This window comes from Danio rerio, chromosome 3, assembly GCF_049306965.1.
Source record: "Danio rerio strain Tuebingen ecotype United States chromosome 3, GRCz12tu, whole genome shotgun sequence".
NCBI classification, from domain to species: Eukaryota; Metazoa; Chordata; class Actinopteri; order Cypriniformes; family Danionidae; genus Danio; species Danio rerio.
In genome coordinates, this window is record NC_133178.1 from 66,877,614 (window position 1) to 66,900,000 (window position 22,387).

General features: G+C 36.8%; 1 protein-coding gene across 2 annotated transcripts in view; it reads left to right on the forward strand.

Annotated features, from left to right (window-relative positions):
• Positions 1–22,387, forward strand: part of fam20ca (FAM20C golgi associated secretory pathway kinase a) — a 67,512-nt gene that overhangs the window by 35,194 nt on the left and 9,931 nt on the right. For both annotated transcript variants that reach the window (XM_073945249.1, XM_009299891.5), the window contains exon 4: positions 17,534–17,626. In XM_073945249.1, coding sequence (XP_073801350.1) covers positions 17,534–17,626 — 93 coding nt within the window. The remainder of the gene's footprint in view (positions 1–17,533; positions 17,627–22,387) is intronic.

The following is a 22,387-nucleotide window of genomic DNA, read 5'->3' on the forward strand; positions in this document are numbered from 1 at the left end:
ACACACCCTAAGTGATGTATTTCAGACTTGCAAAAACGTAGACAGCACCCTCTAGTGGATCTAAAGCATACAAAATGTACCCTTAGTAACGTATTTCAGATTTGCAAAACTGTAAACAGCGCCATCTAGTGGATCTGTCATCAGAAATGTGCAACAAACACACCCTAAGTGATGTATTTCAGACTTGCATAAACGTAGACGGCACCCTCTAGTGGATTTGCCATCTAAACATACAAAACATACCTTAGGTGACGTATTTCAGTTCGCAAGAATGTAAACAGCGCCATCTAGTGGATTTGTCATCCAAAACACTCAATAAAAACACCCTTAATAAAGTTTTTGATTTGCAGTATTATAGACAGCTCCTAGATAAAGCCTAAGTAACGTATTTCAGATTCACAAAAATATAAACATCGCCCTCTAGTGGATTTGCCATGTAATGTTCATCGTACATCCCTCTGTAAATATTACCTATATATTAGTGTTTTTCTATAGTTGCGCTTTATGACTTATATCTATCTTGCTGCTATTGCACTGCTGGTTAGACTTGAACTCCATTTCGTTGCCTTGTACATGTTTAACGACAATAAAGTTGAATCTAATCTAATAATCAGAAGTGTAAATGTAACCAGAGCTGCATATTTTATGTAAATGAGGCACGAATATCCAGCGAGCCTGTGTTTTCATTTCCATAATGTTCCTGTGAACGTAGCAGGTAGATTTTCTGTGTATTTTGCACAGTGAGAGCAGTAGCCTAATATATACAGCACAGACAGTTTGAGACATGTCTCTCTCTCTCTCTCTCTCTCTCTCTCTCTTTGGTATTTCGTCAGCACCGGTGAATTGCATGCTCCTGGCAACAAGCGACACCTTTAAATTGGAAGTGTGATGGAAGCGTGGCTCTGTAGTGTTTTCTCATTTAACCAAAAATGCTTGCGAGATGAGAATGTAAAGTCAGCCCTCAGGTGGAGGAGCGGGCTGTTATTTTAACACTCATTCTCAGTCCGATCCTGCAGTTTCACCAGGTTTACCATCAATTCCTGAGCCAGAGATGTACATTTCAATAGCACTTTAGTTAAGGTCACAATTCACGTTATTAACAAACCATTAACTAACACTTCTGGCTTAATAAACTAGTAATTAGCTGTTTATTAATAGTTAGTAAGGTAATAGTTGGGTTTAGGTATTAGGGATGCAGACTACATCATATTTATAAGTACTAATGAACAGTTTATATCTTAATAACAGGCAGGTGATTAAGCCGGTAGTAAACAGCATGAATAGTTACATAAACTAAAGTGTTACCAAAACTTCATATCAGAATTATAGTGACCAAATGTATCACAGTAACCAAGGTGTTGTCTGTTAAACCTGCGCTCCCCTAGTTTTTCACAGAACTGCTCCAAAACGCCATCTGATGAAAATGTTTATTTTAACTGATATTGCGACTTGATATTTAAATTCGTTTCACTTCAGTACTCTCCATAATGAGCAACAAACACTTTAAATGAAATGAACACTGCACTTTAAATGTATACCAGAAGAGCAAAACACATCGTAAGTAACGTATTTCAGAATCGCAAAAACGTAGACAGCGCCCTCTTGTGGATGTGTCATCTGAAACGTACAACAAAACACACCTGAGTAACGTATTGCAGAATTGCAAAAAAAATTAACAGCGCCCTCTAGTGGATTTGTCATCAGAAATGTACTGCAAAACACACCCTAAGTAACGTATTCCTGATTCGCAAAAATGTAGACAGCGCCCTCTTGTGGATTTGTCATCTGAAACGTACAACAAAACACACCTGAGTAACGTATTGCAGAATTGCAAAAAAAATAACAACACCCTCTAGTGGATTTGTCATCTGAAACGCACAATATAAAACACTCTAAATAATGTATTTTGATTCGCAAAAATGTAGACAGCGCCCTCTAGTGGATTTGTCATCTGAAACGTACAACAAAACACACCTGAGTAACGTATTGCAGAATTGCAAAAAAAATAACAACACCCTCTAGTGGATTTGTCATCTGAAACGCACAATATAAAACACTCTAAATAATGTATTTTGATTCGCAAAAAGGTAGACAGCGCCCTCTAGTGGATTTGTCATCTGAAACGTAAAACACATCATAAGTAACGTATTTCAGATTCTCAAAAAATGCACACAGCGCCCTCTAGTGGATTTGACATCTGAAATGTACAACAAAACACACCATGAGTAACGTATTTCAAAATCGCAAATCATTAAACAAGCGCCCTCTAGTGGATTTTTAATCTTAAACACAAAGCAAAACACACCCTAAGAATTGCATTTCAGGTTTGCAAAAATATAGACAGCGCCCTCTTGTGGATTTGTCATCTGAAACGTACAGCACACCATAAATAACGTATTACAGATTCACAAAAAATGCACACAGCGCCCTCTAGTGGATTTGTCATCTGAAATGCACAATATAAAATACTCTAAGTAATGTATTTTGATTTGCAAGAATGTAGACAGCGCCCTCTAGTGGATTTGTCATCAGAACTTTACAGCAAAAAACACCCAAAGTAACGTTTTTCAGATTCGCAAAAATGTAGACAGCGCCCTCTAGTGGATTTGTCATCAGAACTGTACAGCAAAAAACACCCAAAGTAACGTTTTTCAGATTCGCAGCGCCCTCTAGTGGATATTCCATCTTAAACGCACAATATAAAACACTCTAAGTAACGTATTTTGATTTGCAAAAATATAGACAGCGCCCTCTAGTGGATTTGTCATCTGAAGCTGCAAGGAAGCATAATCAGAACTACATATTTTACGTTTTGCAAAAATGTAAATGAGGCACATTTATTATTGCGATAATCACATATTTAATGACAATGAACATTTAAAAAATAACCGCTTATTTACCTTGGTTTACCTCAAATATAGTCATCATGACAACGCAACCAGCAGCTCACTGCATGCTAAAAGCCCACAACTGGATATAGGAGACGGCGTAGGGATGCAGTTTGGTAAACGCAGATTGATTTTGTGTTCTGGGAAAGACTCGGGAAAAGTGCTTGTGATGTCTATCAGAGTTGAGAAGCTGGAAGTGCTGGGAGTACTCATTATTAATGCTGCTCTGGGTTTACTCTCGGGCAGCAGCTCAAACTCATGGTTTACAGTTCCTCTTGTACACATGAGAGTGCATTTCAAGACGAGTGAAAGCAAAAGCTACTGGAAATGCATAGAAATATGCTTGACCATGTTATGCTATGAGTATAGTCTAAATGCTGTAAGGGTGAGACAATCCATTATACATTTTGATTTACATGACGTAGGCAGATGAAATAAAACAAAAAATCTGTTTATTTTATTTATTTTTTATTTATTTATTTATTTATTTATTTGTTTGTTTGTTTGTTTGTTTGTTTGTTTGTTTGTTTGTTTGTTTGTTTGTTTGTTTGTTTATTTATTTATTTATTTTATTATTATTATGTACTAAAGCATTTGTAACTTATTCAAAGAAATTAAACCAAAAATTTATTTATTTATTTATTTATTTATTTATTTATTTATTTATTGTTATTATTATTATTATTTTTATTATTATTATTATTATTATTATTATTATTATTATTATTATTATTATCTTTATTATTATTTTATGCCTGCAAGTACTCCTTTACAGAATAAAAAAATAAAAAGATTATTTTTAAAATAGTTAAAAACTCCATAATTCCTCAGGTGGTCTCGTATATGTTGCACCACATGGCATGATTGTCATTGATTGTATGAGTTTCTGGTGTTGAAATGTTTTTAATAGATTAAGAAAGCAGATAAAATGTGTGTCATAACACAAAGCACTGCGCTGTTTTGTTCTCCAGTGAGCTGTAAATCACAGTAGATGTACAGCAAGTGGATTATTGCTGAAGAATGAGCTGCTTGTTTTAGACACTGTGTTTAACAGAACCTGTTGATCTGGTGCACAGAGTTCAGACTGACTCACTTCCTGGATTTAAAGCGGCAGTGTGTGAGATTGACACCCAGTGGGGGAACTATGGAGACAGAAGGCTCTCAGAAATAACACCTTACGACATAATGTTCATAGCCCAATTCATAAATACACTAATCCAGTTCATAAATATTAAAATCCAATTCATAAATACACAAATCCCATTCATAAATATTCAAATACAGTTCATAAATACATAAAACCCAGTTCATAAATAAACAAATCCAGTTAATAAATATTAAAATCCAATTCATAAATATACAAATCCCATTCATAAATATTCAAATACAGTTCATAAATACATAAAACCCAGTTCATAAATACACAAATCCAGTTAATAAATATTCAAACCCAGTTCACAAATATTCAAATCCAGTTCACAAATATTCAAATCCAGCTCATAAATAATTAAATCCAGTTCATAAATATTAAATCCAGTTCATAAATACACAAATCCAGTTCATAAATATTCAAATCCAGCTCATAAATAATTAAATCCAGTTCATAAATATTAAATCCAGTTCATAAATACACAAATCCAGTTCATAAATATTCAAATCCAATTAATAAATATTCGAATCTAATTTTAAATACACAAATCCAGTTTATAAATACTCAAATCCAATTCATAAATATTCTAATCCAGTTCATAAATACACAAATCCAGTTAATAAATATTCAAACCCAGTTCACAAATATTCAAATCCAGTTCACAAATATTCAAATCCAGCTCATAAATAATTAAATCCAGTTCATAAATATTAAATCCAGTTCATAAATACACAAATCCAGTTCATAAATATTCAAATCCAATTAATAAATATTCGAATCTAATTTTAAATACACAAATCCAGTTTATAAATACTCAAATCCAATTCATAAATATTCTAATCCAGTTCATAAATACACAAATCCTGTTTATAAATATTCAAATACAGTTCATAAATATTAAAATCCAATTCATAAATAATCAAATCCAGTTCATAAATATTCTAATCCAGTTTGTAAATTTACAAACCCAGTTCAGAAATATTCAAATTCAAATAATAAATCTTCTAATTCAATTCATAAATATAAAAATCTAATTTATAAATACACAAATCCAATTTATAAATATTTAAATCCAATTCATAAATACACAAATCCAGCTCATAAATACACAAATTCAATTCATAAATACATAAATCCAGTTCATAAATACACACATTCAATTCATAATATTATATTATGAATTAGCATGAATTAGCATACATATTAGCATGCACAGAACGTCATTAAAGCAAGAGTTTAATCAGCTTTATATCTGATCCCTCGCTGATTATTTTCATTCACTTGATGAAACACACTGCAAAAAGTCTTGTTTTTAGTCCAGATATCTAAAAAGTCTTAAGTCAAGAAGCCTTTTCTAGACAAGCACAAGCTTTTGTCTTGTTTTCAGAAATAAGAAGTCAAAATTAAGTGAGTTTTTTCCTTAAAAAAGCTAAATATTCTGCCAGAAACTGAAATCATTTTATTCTGGCTTTGAAATAACATTAGTTTACCTCATTGGCAGATTATTAAGCTTTTTTAAAGGAAAAACTCACTTGATTCTGGCAAATTAATTCTGTAAACAAGACAACATTTCTGACTTGTCCAGAAAGTGCTTCTTGATTTAAGAGTTTTTAGGCATCTGGACTAGAAACACGACAAGTATAAAAGCGTTTCTCTCTGCTGTATTCACTGCCGGCAAAACGGAAATAGGAATTTGTCACCGCTGCCATCCCAGAAATCCATTTCAAGATGAGGAACTATGAATTATGGAAAGGTCTCTGCTGAAGATATTTCCACAGAGATGTTGGAGGGCCTGCGGTAGCGAAAGGGAAAGCTGTGAAGCTACAAAGAAGCCTTCATAGGGTTTGATATTCTCCAGCGAAACCGCGTGAAAAGAGCAAAGCAGCGTGCTGGAGTTGGAAAAGTTGAAGCGGCCGCTCATCAGGTCTCGCAGGATGAAGCTAGATGAATTATTTCTCTTAACTTTTTTTTTTAATGTGGAATATTTGAAGTCTTGTGGCGTTTTAGTCTTAAAGGCTCGCTTCTACAGTGCTGGCAGAGGGAAGAAACCAATTGTGAGCTGCGGAAATGCTCATGTTTCTAGTCTAAAGTTGTTCAATCAAGCCAATTACAAAATAACATAATCAAGTTTTTGTCTGGTTTCTAATCCAAACATCTAAACATTCTAAGCATTTTCTAGACGATAATAAACTAGTGTTGTTTTCAGAAATAATGAGTCAAAATGAAGTGAGTTTTCCCTTAAAACAAGATAAATAATCTATCAAATAAACTTAATTTAAAATAAAAAAGCAAGATTATTTTTATTACCGCATTTAGTAGGGGTGTCGAAATTGAGCATGCTCATCGATCGAAATTCATGCTCATTTTTGATTATCGAATCAAAAAATACAATCATCGATGCTGCCACGCCCCCATGTCACGTCAGCTTGGCTTGCCAAGAGGAAAATAGACACGCTTGTTGAAGTGCTTGTTAAACTGCAGAAGCAGGAGACTCGTCGACGGAGCTTAAACCCTCTCCTCTTTCAATGAAGTCGCCGGTGTGTAAGCATTTTGGATTTCCAGTGAGTTATGTTGACAACGTTCGTGTTGTCAACAAAACAAAAAAAAACACAGTTTGCAAGCTCTGCAATGTATTAAGGCAAGGCAAATTTATTTATTTAGCACATTTCATACACAGTGGCAATTCAAAGTGCTTTACATAAACAAGAATAAAAGAAACAAGTAAAATAAAAATAAAAACAAATAATAAAAATGAGTAAAAAAAAACACAAAAACAGGTAAAATGTGATAAAAGAATGAATAAGAAGAGAAAAACATAATAGTGCATAATATTAGGGTTGGGCCGATGCAACACCGGCATCGCGATCCTCCGCCCCGCCCTCGTCGCAAATCCGCTCGCGAAAAATACACACTCAGGCCCTGTTTACATTCATAGATCGTAGTTTTTAAACGGCATTTTATAACGATCCACATCCACACTGGCGTTTAGCATTTCTGAGCAGCCCTCCTTCCTCACTACCACTGAAAACACACATCACGTGACCACACACACACACACACAGGCAGGCACACACATTGTCAAGCGCTCGAGGCAGTCAGCGGGTCAGTAGACTGCTTCAGTCTTTCACTTTTCACTTGTCGGCTTAGTCCCTTTATTAATCCGGGGTCGCCACAGCGGAATGAACCGCCAACTTATCCAGCAAGTTTTTACACAGCGGATGCCCTTCCAGCCGCAACCCATCGCTGGGAAACATCCACACACACATTCACACACACTCATACACTACAGACAATTTAGCCTACCCAATTTACCTGTACCGCATGTGTTTGGACTGTGGGGGAAACCGGAGCACCCGGAGGAAACCCACGGGAAGGCAGGGAGAACATGCAAACTCCACACAGAAACACCAACTGAGCCGAGGTTCGAACCAGCAACCCTTCTTGCTGTGAGGCGACAGCACTACCTACTGCGCCACTGCCTCGCCCACTTTCACATACTGTTGGCTGGTTCCTGTTGGTTGTGCGTCTTTTTTACCGACGCCATTATAACGACACAGATCACTGCCTATTCAAGAGTCCCGCGGAAAAAGTGATTGACAGGTGTTAATTATGTCTGTAACTTATCTTTATTCATTTACTGTATTTTTTTATGATTTTGTTTAATTTTCTTTTTTAAATCGAACCGTGACTTTAGAATCGAAAATGTAATCGAATTTATTATCATCTAGAAAATGCTTGCTGATTTAAGAATGTTTAGATATTTGCACTAAACAAGACAAAAACTCTATTTTTACAACTAAAACACTGACTAGTACAAACCAGTTGCGGAAAAGAAAACAAGGAGCAGGTGGGCGTAATCGGTTAACCAAATGTGTAACCATGGCAACATATGGCTGGTTATATTCACACACTGCTGTGCTTAAACCTGTTATTAAAGTGATTTTTGCTTAATAGGTGCCCTTTAAAGTGCTGTCAAAATTCAGAGAAGTCATGTTAAATACAGTAGTAAACACTGAGCCTGAATCTCCACCCATCAGGAAACGCTGGAGAAAAATGTCGATCATATTCTGCCGGGAAAAGCTTTAGCATGGCAGGAGACTGAGACATTAAATCAATGTGCTGTAATCTTCTCAGGGCGCCCTATAGGGCAACTCTAATTAAAAATCACAATGACCCTTAATTCTCTTAACCCTGGAATATAATTACTGCAGTCATTTCCACACTCCTTCTAATTATCGTGTGTCTCTTAATGTATGTTAAGGCTGTGAAGCAAAACGTTTGCGACCTGACGTGTCGGTAGAAACATCCGTCTGTCACTGCAGGACTCACTCTGTGCAAAATGATTCACTAGTTATTATGAAGCCAGATCAGTCTCTAAAATAATACATTTACAAAATTAAAAATTCAATTCAAAAGACAATTCGTAAATACACACATCAAGTTTTTACATTCAAACACAATTCGTAAATACACAAATCTTATTCATAAGTGAAAACACAATTTGTAAATACACAAATACAATTTGTAAATTAAAACACAATTCGTAGATGCACAAATAAAATTCGGGTGAGGCAGTAGCGCAGTAGGTAGTGCTGTCGCCTCACAGCAAGAAGGTCGCTGGTTCGAGCCTCGGCTCAGTTGGCGTTTCTGTGTGGAGTTTGCATGTTCTCCCTGCCTTCACGTGGGTTTCCTCCGGGTGCTCCGGTTTCCCCCACAGTCCAAAGACATGTGGTACAGGTGAATTGGGTAGGCTAAATTGTCCGTAGTGTATGAGTGTGTGTGTGTGAATGTGTGTGTGGATATTTCCCAGAGATGAGTTGCGGCTGGAAGGGCATCCGCTGCGTAAAAACTTGCTGGATAAGTTGGCGGTTCATTCCGCTGTGGCGACTCCGGATTAATAAAGGGACTAAGCCAACAAGAAAATGAATGAATGAACAAATAAAAATTTATAAATTACAACACAATTTGTAAATACCACAAATACAATTAATAAATTCATAGCACAATTTACAAATACACACATAAAATGCGTAAATTAAAACGCAATTAGTAAATACACAAATACAATTAGTAAATTCAAAATATTTAGTTAAAACCCATATCTAATTCATAAATGAAAACATGATTTGTAAAATAAACAAATATTATTCATTGATGAATAATTGACAAATCATAAATACAAAAATACAATTCGGAATTAAAAAACAGTTTGTAAACAAACAAATACAATTTATAAAATTCAAAACACAATTTTGAAAAAAACAAATCTAATTTGTAAATGCAAAAAAATCATTTATAATTACGCAACTCCAATTATGAATTAAAAATCTATTTGTAAAAATACAAATACAGTTCGTAAATTCAATACAAAATTCACTATTACACAAATCCAACTCGTAATTTCTAAACATAATTTGTAAATACACAAATAAATTTAGTAAATTAAAGCGCAATTTTAAAATACTCAAATACAATTAGTAAATTCAATACGAAATTCTAAATAACACAAATACAATTTATAAATTCAAAACGCAATTCAAAAATACACAAATCCAATTCGTAGATAAAAACACAATTCATAAAACGCACAAATCTTATTCGTAAATGAAAAAACAATTTGTAAAATATACAAATTCAATGCATAAAAATAAAACACAATTCGTAAATGCACAAATAAAATTCGTAAATTTGACTGTAGAATTAGTTTGTGATGATTATAACGACCTTCAGTTTCAGGAAGACCTTCTGCAACCTCTGCAAGCAGCTGCAGTGCTCAGCTAGAGGCATTTAGGAATTGAGTGTTATTAAAGTAAATAAATAGTGCAGACTCCTATAACACATATAATGTCTAAACATTTCCCCTGAAAAGTGGCGATACCAGCTTTAAAAATAAATTGGTTTGCTTCAGAACAGTTTTAAGAAGGAGAAGGAGGGAGGGAGTTTCACACTGAACGCTGAATAAGTTAGCACTCGTGTCTGCTGATGTTGTGATATTCAAAACCCACATTCATTACTGTCCCAAACCTCAGAGGCCAAAACAAAATGATTCACACATTTATTTTCTGAAATGACGCCTCGGCTGTCTCCGTCACCTCAGTGACTCTGCAGAAATCTAATGTTGTTTGCAGTCAACATCGTTTATGAGTTCCTTCCTTCCTTTCTCAGAAGCCGTATTTCCCGACTCAAGATGTTATTAGTGTTTTATTTTACAGTCAGGTCAGCGTATTGTTTGACTGATTGAGCCGCTATTCTTTCTGTCTCTCTCCCACACCGACAGATCGAGTCAACAGACTAAAATTACACTCACACTTAAAAGTGCTCTAGTCATATTATTCTGCATGGTTTGCTTGATTGCTAGTGTTTGTTTGAGAGTGTGTTTCCGATAAGAGAGAAAACGATTATATTTATTGTTACTTGTTGACCACTGCCTTTAAACTAACCCAGGCTCATTCTGAAAGCATAGTCCCGTGGATGTTTTTGGAGACCGCAAAATACGCCCCAGGAGGTATGTATTTGTGCAGTTTTTTTTTTCTTGAATCCACGAGAGGCTGCTCTGCGCCTTTTTCACATCTCGAAACGCCTCTCGCATCTTGAACACCTCTAGCAAGCGCCGTTCTTGCGTAAAGCCGCCGGAGGCCGCTGTCGAGTGACCGTCTGTCCGAATGACTGAATGATTGACTAGGCGACCAGCCAATCGGCCGACCCACCCTCCTCCTCCTCCTTCCCTAAACCCAACCGGTTTTACCAATTGACCTGTCCGCCCGCCTGCTTGCTTCCCTAAACCCAAGTAACGATTTACAAAAGCCGTCTTGAAAAAGAAAAGCCCCCTCGTCTGATTTTGACCCCGTTTTCAGATTTCACCGTATACTCGCCCTGTTATGAACTCGTTCAGATACTGTTGTTATCTTACCTGGTTTTATGGAACCGCTCTTCCCCGGACTCGAACCCGGTCGTCGCTGTCCTCGCAGTCAGCTCCCCTCCAGGTCTCCACTCTGCCGACGTACACGACAAGCTAACCGGACAAACTGGTTGCGGCAGGAAAGCCCGCCCCGTAGCGTTCGCTTAAATAATACCACATCAAAAGCATAAGATGTTCAATTATAAAAAGTAGGCGTGGCCCAGACCCCACCCCAATGCTAAACTCAACCATCTTTGGTTGGTGATCAAGATGCCAAATCGAAAACGTAACACGATTTTGAAAAGGAGGCGTGCCCTTAAACCCAACCCTCACTGGGGAATAAGCAAGACGCAGAATTTTAAGATGTAAAAAGTTACTGTAAAAAAAAGGCTTGTTCCCAAACTCCACCCCTTAACTCATCCCTCTTTGGTTAATTAGTAAAATATCAAATCAAAAGTATAAAATGTTCAATTATAAAAAGTAGGCGTGACCTAAACTCCACCCCTAAACTCAACCATCTTTGGTAGATGATCAAGATGTCTATTTAAAAATGTCAAACTTACGATTTTGAAAAGGAGGCGTGCCCTTAAACCCAACACTCATTGGGGAATAAGCAAGACGCAGAATTTAAGATGCAAAAAGTTACTGTAAAAAAAAAAAAAGCATGTTCCCAAACTCCACCCCTTAACCCAGCCCTCTTTGGTTAATTAGAAAATACCAAATCAAAAGCATAAAATTTTATAAGGTAGTTTTAAAAGTAGAAGTTATAAAAAGTAGGCGTGGCCCAAACTCCACCCCTAAACCCAGCTCTCTTTAGTTAACGACTAAGATTCAAAATCAAAAATGTAAACATTACGATTATGTAAAAGAGGCGTGTCCTCAATCCCCACCCCTAAAGCCAACCCTCTTTGGTTAATAAGTATAATTTCAAATCAAAAGCATAAAATGTTAGGTTATAAAAAGTAGGCGTGGCCCAAACCCCACCCCTAAACTCAACCATCTTTGGTAGATGATCAAGACATCAAATCAAAAACGTTAAACTTCCACATTTGAAAAGGAGGCGTGTCCTTAAACCCAACCCCCATTGGGGAATAAGCAAGACGCAGAATTGAAAATGTAAAAGATACTATTTAAAAAGTAGGTGTGTCCCCCCCACCCCTAAACCCAGCTCTCTTTAGTTAAAGACTAAGATTCCGGGACTCGAACCCGGTCGTCGCCGTCCTCGCAGTCAGCTCCCCTCCGAGTCTCCACTCCGCCGACGTACACTACGAGCTAACCAGACAAACTGGTTGCAGCAGGAAAGCCCTCCACACGGAGTCACACGGAGTCAGCGTTTGCTTAAAAAAACGAAATGCAGCCATACGTACCTCCGGCTACATAAATGGGGGTCTCCAGAAACGTCCGGGGTCTAAGTTTTCAGAATGAGCTTGGATTGCTTTAAACAGGCCTTTGGTTAAGCCTTGTGATTCTGGATTTTGCATTTTGGGAAACTTGCTGTCACGTTCACCTGTGATCTGCAAGGATTAAATCGCTGGTGAATGTGGCAAGCGTCTCAAAATGTTAATTCCAGAATCACAAAGCTTAATCAGAGGCCTGTTTAAAGGCAGTGGTCAATAATCTCAGACAAACAAACAAACTAGACATCTGTCAGTGAACTGTATCTGTAACCTCACCAACCGTCCACATTTTATTAAGAGTATATTTGTTGCTCGTCTTATAAATACTTCATGATTTGCGATTTTTTTAGATATTTGGATTTGAAACGAGAGAAAAACTCTTAAGAAATAATAAATAAACAAAAATGTCTTCTTCTTCTTCTTCTTCTTAGAGCTTCTTTTGCTTCCGTGCACATGCATCGCAGCGTTTCCATTGAAGTGTGTGTAATTACATATGAAGTGAACGTCTTTCAGACAGCGCACACTTGGTTGGCGGTGTGGTGGAACATGACCGGCGTTTACGTTTGCATTAAAGTTGAAGTGATTGCTGCTGAAATGACGCGTGCTGTGGAGATGTGACAGCTTCAGGTGGTTACAGCGTGATGATTTGTCATCTGCATTATCATGTGTTGACTGCTCCACTTAGCAAAGCCTTCAGCCGGGATATAAAGCCTGGTGTGCTTACATATGTTTGCTTATTCGTCTTGCCATTTGCTTGTTGCATGTAAAGTACATTTACCTGACAGGGGTTTAATGCATATATATCGCTTTTATGCAGAGTTTAAACCCAGTTGTGTGTCAGCAGTGTGTGAATATATCCAGTCTTGTCAATTGTCAATCAGACTTGGGGCGCAGTAGGTAGTGCTGTCGCCTCACAGCAAGAAGGTCGCTGGGTTGCTGGTTCGAACCTTGGCTTAGTTCGTATTTCTGTGTGGAGTTTGCATGTTCTGCCTGCGTTCGCTTGAGTTTCCTCAGGGTGCTCCGGTTTCCCCCACAGTCCAAACACATGCGGTACAGGTGAATTGGGTAGGCTGTAGTTGTCTGTAGTGTATGTGTGTGTGCATGTGTGGATGTTTCTCAGAGATGGGTTGCGGCTGGAAGGGCATCCGCTGCGTAAAAACATGCTGGATAATTGGCGGTTCACTCCCCTGTGGCGGCCCAGGAATAATAAAGAGACTAAGCCGACTAAGCTGGGGAAAGCCCCGCCCATTAGTGCCGATCTCTCCCTCATTAGCATATGACGTTAGTCCTGTTTTTCGATCTGCCACTATGCTGACACATAGGTATTGTAGCTCCACCCTCTTCTGATAATTTAATTTGCATTTAAAGCGACAGTCACCAAAACGCCACAATTAGGATCAAAGCCTAAAAGGGGTCACTTTCAAAACTTTTAAAAGGAGGCGTGTCCTTAAACCCAACCCTCATTAGGGAATAAGCAAGATGCAGGATCAAAAATGTAAAAGTTACGTTTAAAAAAGTAGGCGTGCCCCAAATCCCACCCCTAAACCCAGCTCTCTTTAGTTAACGACTAAGATTCAAAATCAAAAATGTAAACATTACGATTATACAAAAGAGGCGTGTCCTCAATCCCCACCCCTAAAGCCAACCCTCTTTGGTTAATGAGTAAAAACCAAATCAAAAGCATAAAATGTTAAATTATGAAAAGTAGGCGTGGCCCAAACCCCACCCCTAAACTCAACCATCTTCGGTAGATGATCAAGACGTCAAATCAAAAAAGTAAAACTTACGATTTTGAAAAGGAGGCGTGCCCTTAAACCCAACCCTCATTAGGCAACAAGCAAGACGCAGAATTGAAAATGAAAAAGATACAATTAAAAATGAAGGTGTGTCCACAAACCCCACCCCTTAACCCAATCCTCTTTGGTTAATGTGTAAGACGCCAAATCGAAAATGTAAAAGTTATAATTTTAGAAAGGAGGCGTGTCCTCAAACCCGGCCCTCATTGGTTAACAATATGGACACCAAGACTCACTCTGAATTGGTCATTTGAACCACTGAATCATTTACTGTAGACTCACACTGAACTGGTCATCTGAACCACTGAATCATTTACTGTAGACTCACTCTGAACTGGTCATCTGAACCACTGAATCATTTACTGTAGACTCACTCTGAATGGATCATTTGAACCAGTGAATCATTTACAGGAGACTCGATCCTAATGGATCACTTGAACCAGTGAATCATTAACTGGAGATTCGCTCAGAATGGATCACTTGAACCTGTTAATCATTTACAGGATGCTCCCTTTGAATGGATCATTTGAATCAGTGAATCATTTACTATACACTAAGTCTGAACAAATCATCTGAACAAGTTAACATTTTACTGTAAACTCACTCTGAATAGAGCATCTGAACTAGTAAATCATTAACTTGAGATTCAATCTGAACAGATAATTTCAATAAGTGAATCATTTACTGGAGACTCAATTTGCCCTGTAGGCTCACACTGAAAGGATCATTAAAGTGAATCATTTACTGAAGACTTACTCTGAACAGATTATTGGATTGAATCATTTACTGGAGATTCAATCCTAATGTATCATCAAAACCTTACTCTGAAACAGATCATCTGAACCATGAATTATTTATGGAGACTCAGTCTGAACAGATCATCTAAACCAGTGAATTATTTACTATAGACTCATTCTGAACAGATCATCTTAACCAGTGAGTCATTTACTGGAGACTCACTCTGAACAAATCATCTGAACCTGTGAGTCATTTACAGGAAACTCACTCAAAACGGATCATCTGAACCAGTGAGTCATTTACTGGAGACTCACTCTGAACAAATCATCTGAACCTGTGAGTCATTTACAGGAGACTCACTCTGAACGGATCATCTGAACCAGTGAGTCATTTACTGGAGACTCACTCTGAGCAAATCATCTGAACCTGTGAGTCATTTACAGGAAACTCACTCAGAACGGATCATCTGAACCAGTGAGTCATTTACTGGAGACTCACTCTGAACAGATCATCTGAACCAGTGAGTCATTTACTGGAGACTCAATCTAAACATATCATCTGAGCCAGTGAATCATTTACAGGAAACTCACTCTGAACGGATCATCTGAACCAGTGAATCATTTACAGGAGACTCACTCTGAACGGATCATCTGAATCAGTGAATCATTTACAGGAGACTCACTCTGAACGGATCATCTGAATCAGTGAATCATTTACAAGTTTATAAAATAAGAAAATATGACTTTAAAACTTTAATACTTTTTAAAATCACAGTGTGATCAACAATTGAGCTCTTATTTTATCTGTTCAACCACAGATGAGAATGTGTGAGATCACAGGACTTGACATGAGAATAATATATTTTTGCATTGTGGTCCAGGAAAACCTACTAATATATTAAAGAGATCTGGAGATTATTCTTGCTCTTTAAAGAAACTCCACCAAACTTCAATATCAGAAGAGATTGCATTAACTTTCTGTCCCCAAATTCCCATTTTCATGCAGCCATTAACTCTAAGTGCAGCTTATATCCTCTTCCCCTCCATCTAAACACTAATGGAAAAGACTCTGTGTGTGTGTGACTTCATATATTTTCATTTGAGGGACAAAGCGAGCCTTTTCCCCTCTTAAATCCACTCAATTTCCCGGATCAAAAGGAAACTAATGGATTTTTATTTGCCAGATGAGGCCTAAAATGTTCTGCTGATTCAGGCCAACTCTCTGGAGAGGGAATGAGGGGTGAAGCGTTTGACCCAGAAAGCTATGAGTCAATCAGGAAATGACCCAAGTGTCCTTTACATCCATCTGCACCGCTAAACCAGATCTTATTCAGACAGAGGGTGTTCAGAAGTATTGTCCACTAATGTTGTGTTACTTAATGTTAAATTAGACCAGCTGTAGGGATAGCTGCACTACAGACCTAACTGTGAAAAATAAATAAATAATAAAATATTACTACTATATAAAAATTTAAATATAAACTAAATAAAATTTCAATAAAATGCTAAAAATAAAAAATATATTGTTATAATAACATACTAAAAATAAAATTAAATTAAATTGATTAAAATAAAATAGAATAAGATAAAATGATATAAAAATGTAAAACAAATGCTAAAATAGCATGAAAAAAAATAATTAAAATGAAATATAAAAAATAAAATAAATGAAGGAATGAAAAATAAATAAATAATAAAATATTAATAATAACAAAATTTATAAGTAAATTAAATAAAATAAAATACTAAAAAGAAATAAAAGATATTGTAATTACATTCTATGAATAAAATAAAATAAGAAAAAGTTAATAATAAAATTCAATAAAAATAAAATTCTAAAAACAAAATAGTAAAAATAAAATATAATATAATAAAATACTAAAATAAAAATAAAATAAAATAAACAAATTTGTAATAAAATTAAATACACTCAAAATTACATAAAAAAACTAAAAATAAAATAAAAATATAAAAATAAAATAACAAAAATAAAATAATAAAAATAAATTACAATATGAAAATAAAATAGTAAAAATAAAAAAACATTACAAAATGTCAAATTAAATATTATAAAAAATAAAATAAATGCAATAAAAAATAAATAGAAAATAAAAAATAATAAAGAAAAGAAATAAGAAGGAATACTTTTTTTTTAAATATATAAAACATAATATGAAATAAAACTTATATAATAAAACACTTTAGTTTAAGTACCAATTCACACCATTTACTACTGGCTTATTACCTGTCTACTAAACAAGAAGGTCGCTGGTTTGAGTCCCGGCTGGGTCAGTTGGCGTTTCTGCATGGAGTTTGCATGTTCTCCCCGTGTTGGCATGGGTTTCCTCCGGGTGCTCCGGTTTCCCCCACAGTCCAAACACATGCGCTATAGGGGAACTGATCAACTACACTGGCCATATTGTATGAGTGTGTGTGAATGAGTGTGTATGGGTGTTTCCCAGTACTGGGTTGTTGTGTAGGACATATGCTGGAATAGTTGGTGGTTCATTCTGCTGCGGCAAATGAATAAATAATGATGAATGATGAATAAAAGACTAAGCTGAAGGAAAATGAATGAATATCAGTTATTTCTCCTGATGCTTGTGTGCAAACTGTAGCTTTTAGGAGCGCTAGCTAACATCTGTCCTGTTTCTCTCTTTCCTCTAGACAAACCAGAGAACAGGAGACGCCACCAGACTTCTTCTACTTCTCTGACTTTGAGCGACACAATGCTGAGATCGCTGCATTTCATCTGGACAGGTAAGACGGAAAGAAAAAACTGATTTCAGAGCAGCAACGTTTCTCCAATCTTCTATTGTCCAGTTTTGGTGAGTCTGTGTGAATTGTAGCCTCAGTTTCCTGTTCTTAGCTGACAGGAGCAGCACCCGGTGTGCTCTTCTGCTGCTGTAGCCCATCCGCCTCAAGGTTGGACGTGTTGTGTGTTCAGAGATGCTCTTCTGCAGAGCTCGGTTGTAACGAGTGCTTATTTGAGTTACTGTTGCCTTTCTATCAGCTGGAACCAGTCTGGCCATTCTCCTCCGACCTCTGGCATCAACAACGCATTTGCGCCAATTAGCCAATGTATGATGCAAACTAGCTCAATGTCCAATTAAAATTAGCCATGACCAATCAAAACTAGTCAATGTCCAATCAAAACTAGCCTAATGGCCAACCAATTCAAGCCCAATGACCAATCAATACTAGCTCAATGACCAATCAGAAATAGCCAATGGCCTATCAAAGCTAGCCCAACGTCCAATCAAAACTAGCCCAATGGTCACCCAAAACTATCTCAATGTCCAATCAAAATAGTCAATGACCAGTCAAAACTAATCAATGACCAATCAAAATTAATCAATGACCAATTAAAACTAGCCAATAACTTATCAAAACTAGCCAATGACCAATCAAAACTAGCCAATAACCAGTCAAATCTAGCCAATGTCCAATCAAAACTAGCCATGCTCAATCAACACTAGCCAATGACCAATCAAAACTAATCAATGACCAATCAAAGCTAGCCCAATGTTCAACCAAAACTATCTCGATTACTAATTAATACTAGCCCAATGGTCAACCAAAACTAGCCAATGACCAATCAAAGCTACCCAATGACCTATCAAAGCTAGCCCAACGTCCAATCAAAACTAGCCCAATGGTCACCCAAAACTAGCTCAATGACCAATCAAAACTACTAAATGGTCAACGAAAGCTAGCTAACTTGCCATTCAAAACTAGCCCAATAAGAAAACTACCTAAATGTCCAATCAAAACAGGCCCAACAACTAATAAAAACTGGCCCAATAATAACAAAACTATCTCAATGTCCAATCAAAATAGTAAATGACCAGTCAAAACTAATCAATGACCAATCAAAATTAATCAATGACCAATCAAAACTAGCCAATGACCAGTCAAATCTAGCCAATGTCCAATCAAAACTAATCAATGACCAGTCAAAACTAGCCAATGACCAACTAAAACTAGCCCAATGACCAATCAAAGCTAGCCCAATAGTCAACCAAAACTATCTCGATTACCAATTAATACTAGCCCAATGGTCAACCAAAACTAGCCAATGACCAATCAAAGCTACCCAATGACCCATCAAACCTAGGCCAATGACCAATCCAAACTAGCCAGTGACCAATCAAAACTAGCCAATGACCAATCAAAACTAGCCAATGACCAATCAAAACTAGCCAATGACCAATTAAAACTAGCCAATGACTTACCAAACTACCTCAATGACCAATTAAAACTAGACTAAATGTGTTACTTGTCCAGAAAATGCTTCTTGATTTAAGATTATTTACATTTCTGGACTAGAAACAAGACAAAAACTCTACAGTTTGTTAACCTGTCGGACAGTCGGTCCAGTAGCCTCTCAGAGGAAATCCCCCTTGTGGACAGCTTCAGTTTGGCTTCATCCCACTGAAAACACTCCGATACTCTGAGGAATGGATGTGGCGTTGGGAAATGAAGCCATGAGCACACACTCACACACATAGAGAAACACATCTCCACATCTCACTTACACACGAGAGGTTCATGTCATGGTGATGTCAGAAAGCCAAACCAACTCTTATTAAACCCTCGCCGCTCTGCGCATGTCACTCAAGACTTTTGGACAAGGGCCTGAAAAGCACTTAGAGTGGAAACACACCGTACAGCTGCTCCGAGAGTAACAAGGTGTGTGTGAGGAGCCAGAAGACGAAGAATCTCCTGCTGACTTTAACAAGAAACCCCACAGAGAAAGAGGCTTTGTGGAGTAATTGAGCTTGAGACCCACTCCATTTCTTGCTGCTGTTTTGTGCATGGCGGGTTTTTTTAGTAGAAGGAGAAAGCACTGTGTGATATAATGCCAGTTTATTGTTGGCTGAGAGAATGTTTAATAGCCAAACAGCGTATTGATATTCTGTGATCACTGCAAAAAATGCTTTTCTTCTAGATTTCTTGACATGGTTCTTGTCCAAATATTTAAACAAGTCTTAAATCAAGAAGCATTTTCTAGACAAGTAAAACATTTAGTCTTGTTTTAAGAAATAAAGAGTCAAAATCAAGTGTTTTTCTTTAAAACAAGCAATCTGCCAATGGGGGAAGCAAAATAATGCAGTTTTCTCTTTTGACATAAGATTATTTTGCTTACACCTTTATCAGATTATTACGCGTGCTTAAAGGAAAAACTCACTTCATTTTTGCTCTCGATTTCTCAAAACAAAACATTCTCAGACTTATCAAGATAAGTGTGCAAAAGTCTGTTTGCCCAGAGTGTCACATGAGAATTATTCAATTTGCCCAGAGTTTATTGCCCAATGTCCAATCAAAACTAGCCAATGTCCAATCGAAACTAACCAATGTCCAATCAAAACTAGCCAATGTCCAATCAAAACTAGCCAATGTCCAATCAAAACTAGCCAATGTCTAATCAAAACTAGTCAATATCCAATCAAAACTAGCCAATGTCCAATCAAAACTAGCCAATGTCCAATCAAAACTAGCCAATGTCCAATCGAAACTAGCCAATGTCCAATCAAAACCAGCCAATGTCTAATCAAAACTAGTCAATGTCCAATCGAAACTAGCCAATGTCCAATCAAAACTAGCCAATGTCCAATCAAAACTAGCCAATGTCTAATCAAAACTAGTCAATGTCCAATCAAAACTAGCCAATGTCCAATCAAAACTAGCCAATGTCCAATCAAAACTAGCCAATGTCCAATCAAAACTAACCAATGTCCAATCAAAACTAGCCAATGTCCAATCAAAACTAGCCAATGTCCAATCAAAACTAGCCATTGTCCAATCAAAACTAGCCAATGTCCAATCAAAACTAGCCATTGTCCAATCAAAACTAGCCAATGTCCAATCAAAACTAGCCAATGTCCAATCAAAACTAGCCAATGTCCAATCGAAACTAACCAATGTCCAATCAAAACTAGCCAATGTCCAATCAAAACTAGCCAATGTCCAATCAAAACTAGCCAATGTCTAATCAAAACTAGTCAATATCCAATCAAAACTAGCCAATGTCCAATCAAAACTAGCCAATGTCCAATCAAAACTAGCCAATGTCCAATCGAAACTAGCCAATGTCCAATCAAAACCAGCCAATGTCTAATCAAAACTAGTCAATGTCCAATCGAAACTAGCCAATGTCCAATCAAAACTAGCCAATGTCCAATCAAAACTAGCCAATGTCTAATCAAAACTAGTCAATGTCCAATCAAAACTAGCCAATGTCCAATCAAAACTAGCCAATGTCCAATCAAAACTAGCCAATGTCCAATCAAAACTAACCAATGTCCAATCAAAACTAGCCAATGTCCAATCAAAACTAGCCAATGTCCAATCAAAACTAGCCATTGTCCAATCAAAACTAGCCAATGTCCAATCAAAACTAGCCATTGTCCAATCAAAACTAGCCAATGTCCAATCAAAACTAGCCAATGTCCAATCAAAACTAGCCAATGTCCAATCAAAACTAGCCAATGTCCAATCAAAACTAGCCAATGTCCAATCAAAACTAACCAATGTCCAATCAAAACTAGCAAATGTCCAATCAAAACTAGCCAATGTCCAATCAAAACTAACCAATGTCCAATCAAAACTAACCAATGTCCAATCAAAACTAGCCAATGTCCAATCAAAACTAACCAATGTCCAATCAAAACTAGCCAATGTCCAATCAAAACTAGCCAATGTCCAATCAAAACTAACCAATGTCCAATTGAAACTAGCCAATGTCCAATCGAAACTAGCCAATGTCCAATCAAAACTAACCAATGTCCAATCAAAACTAGCCTATGTCCAATCAAAACTAGCCAATGTCCAATCAAAACTAGCCAATGTCCAATCAAAACTAACCAATGTCCAATCAAAACTAGCCAATGTCCAATCAAAACTAGCCAATGTCCAATTAAAACTAGTCTACTAACCAATCAAATCTAGCTCAATGGTCAACCTTGCTTAATGACCACTTAAAACTAGCTCAATGATCAACCAAAACTACTTAATGTCCGATCAAATCTAGCAAATAGCCATTCAAAACTAGCCCAATAGCCATTTAAAACTAGCCAATAGCCATTCAAAACTAGCCCAATGGTCATTCAAAACTAGCCAATAGCCATTCAAAGCTAGCCCAATGGTCAACCAAAACTAGCTCAATGACAAAAAAAACTACCCAATGGCCATTCAAAACTAGCGAATGGTCTATCAAAACTACAATCTACACTATACTCCACATAGAAGGCAGAGGCTAAGCTATTTTGCACCGCAACCAAAGATCAGCAATAAAAATGACCAATTGTCCCTCATCCCAATATGAAAAACCAGCAGCAATCATGAATGCATGATTATATACTGCCATGGCTTTGCAGTAATGTGATTATAATGGAGGTCAATGGGGCAATAACAGCCCCCAACATCACCAAAGGAGAGTCAATATGTCCACTGAGAAAGCTGAGACTAAATAAAGACTCAAAGTCACCCAAGAGTGGATCAAAAATTACCCAATAGCAC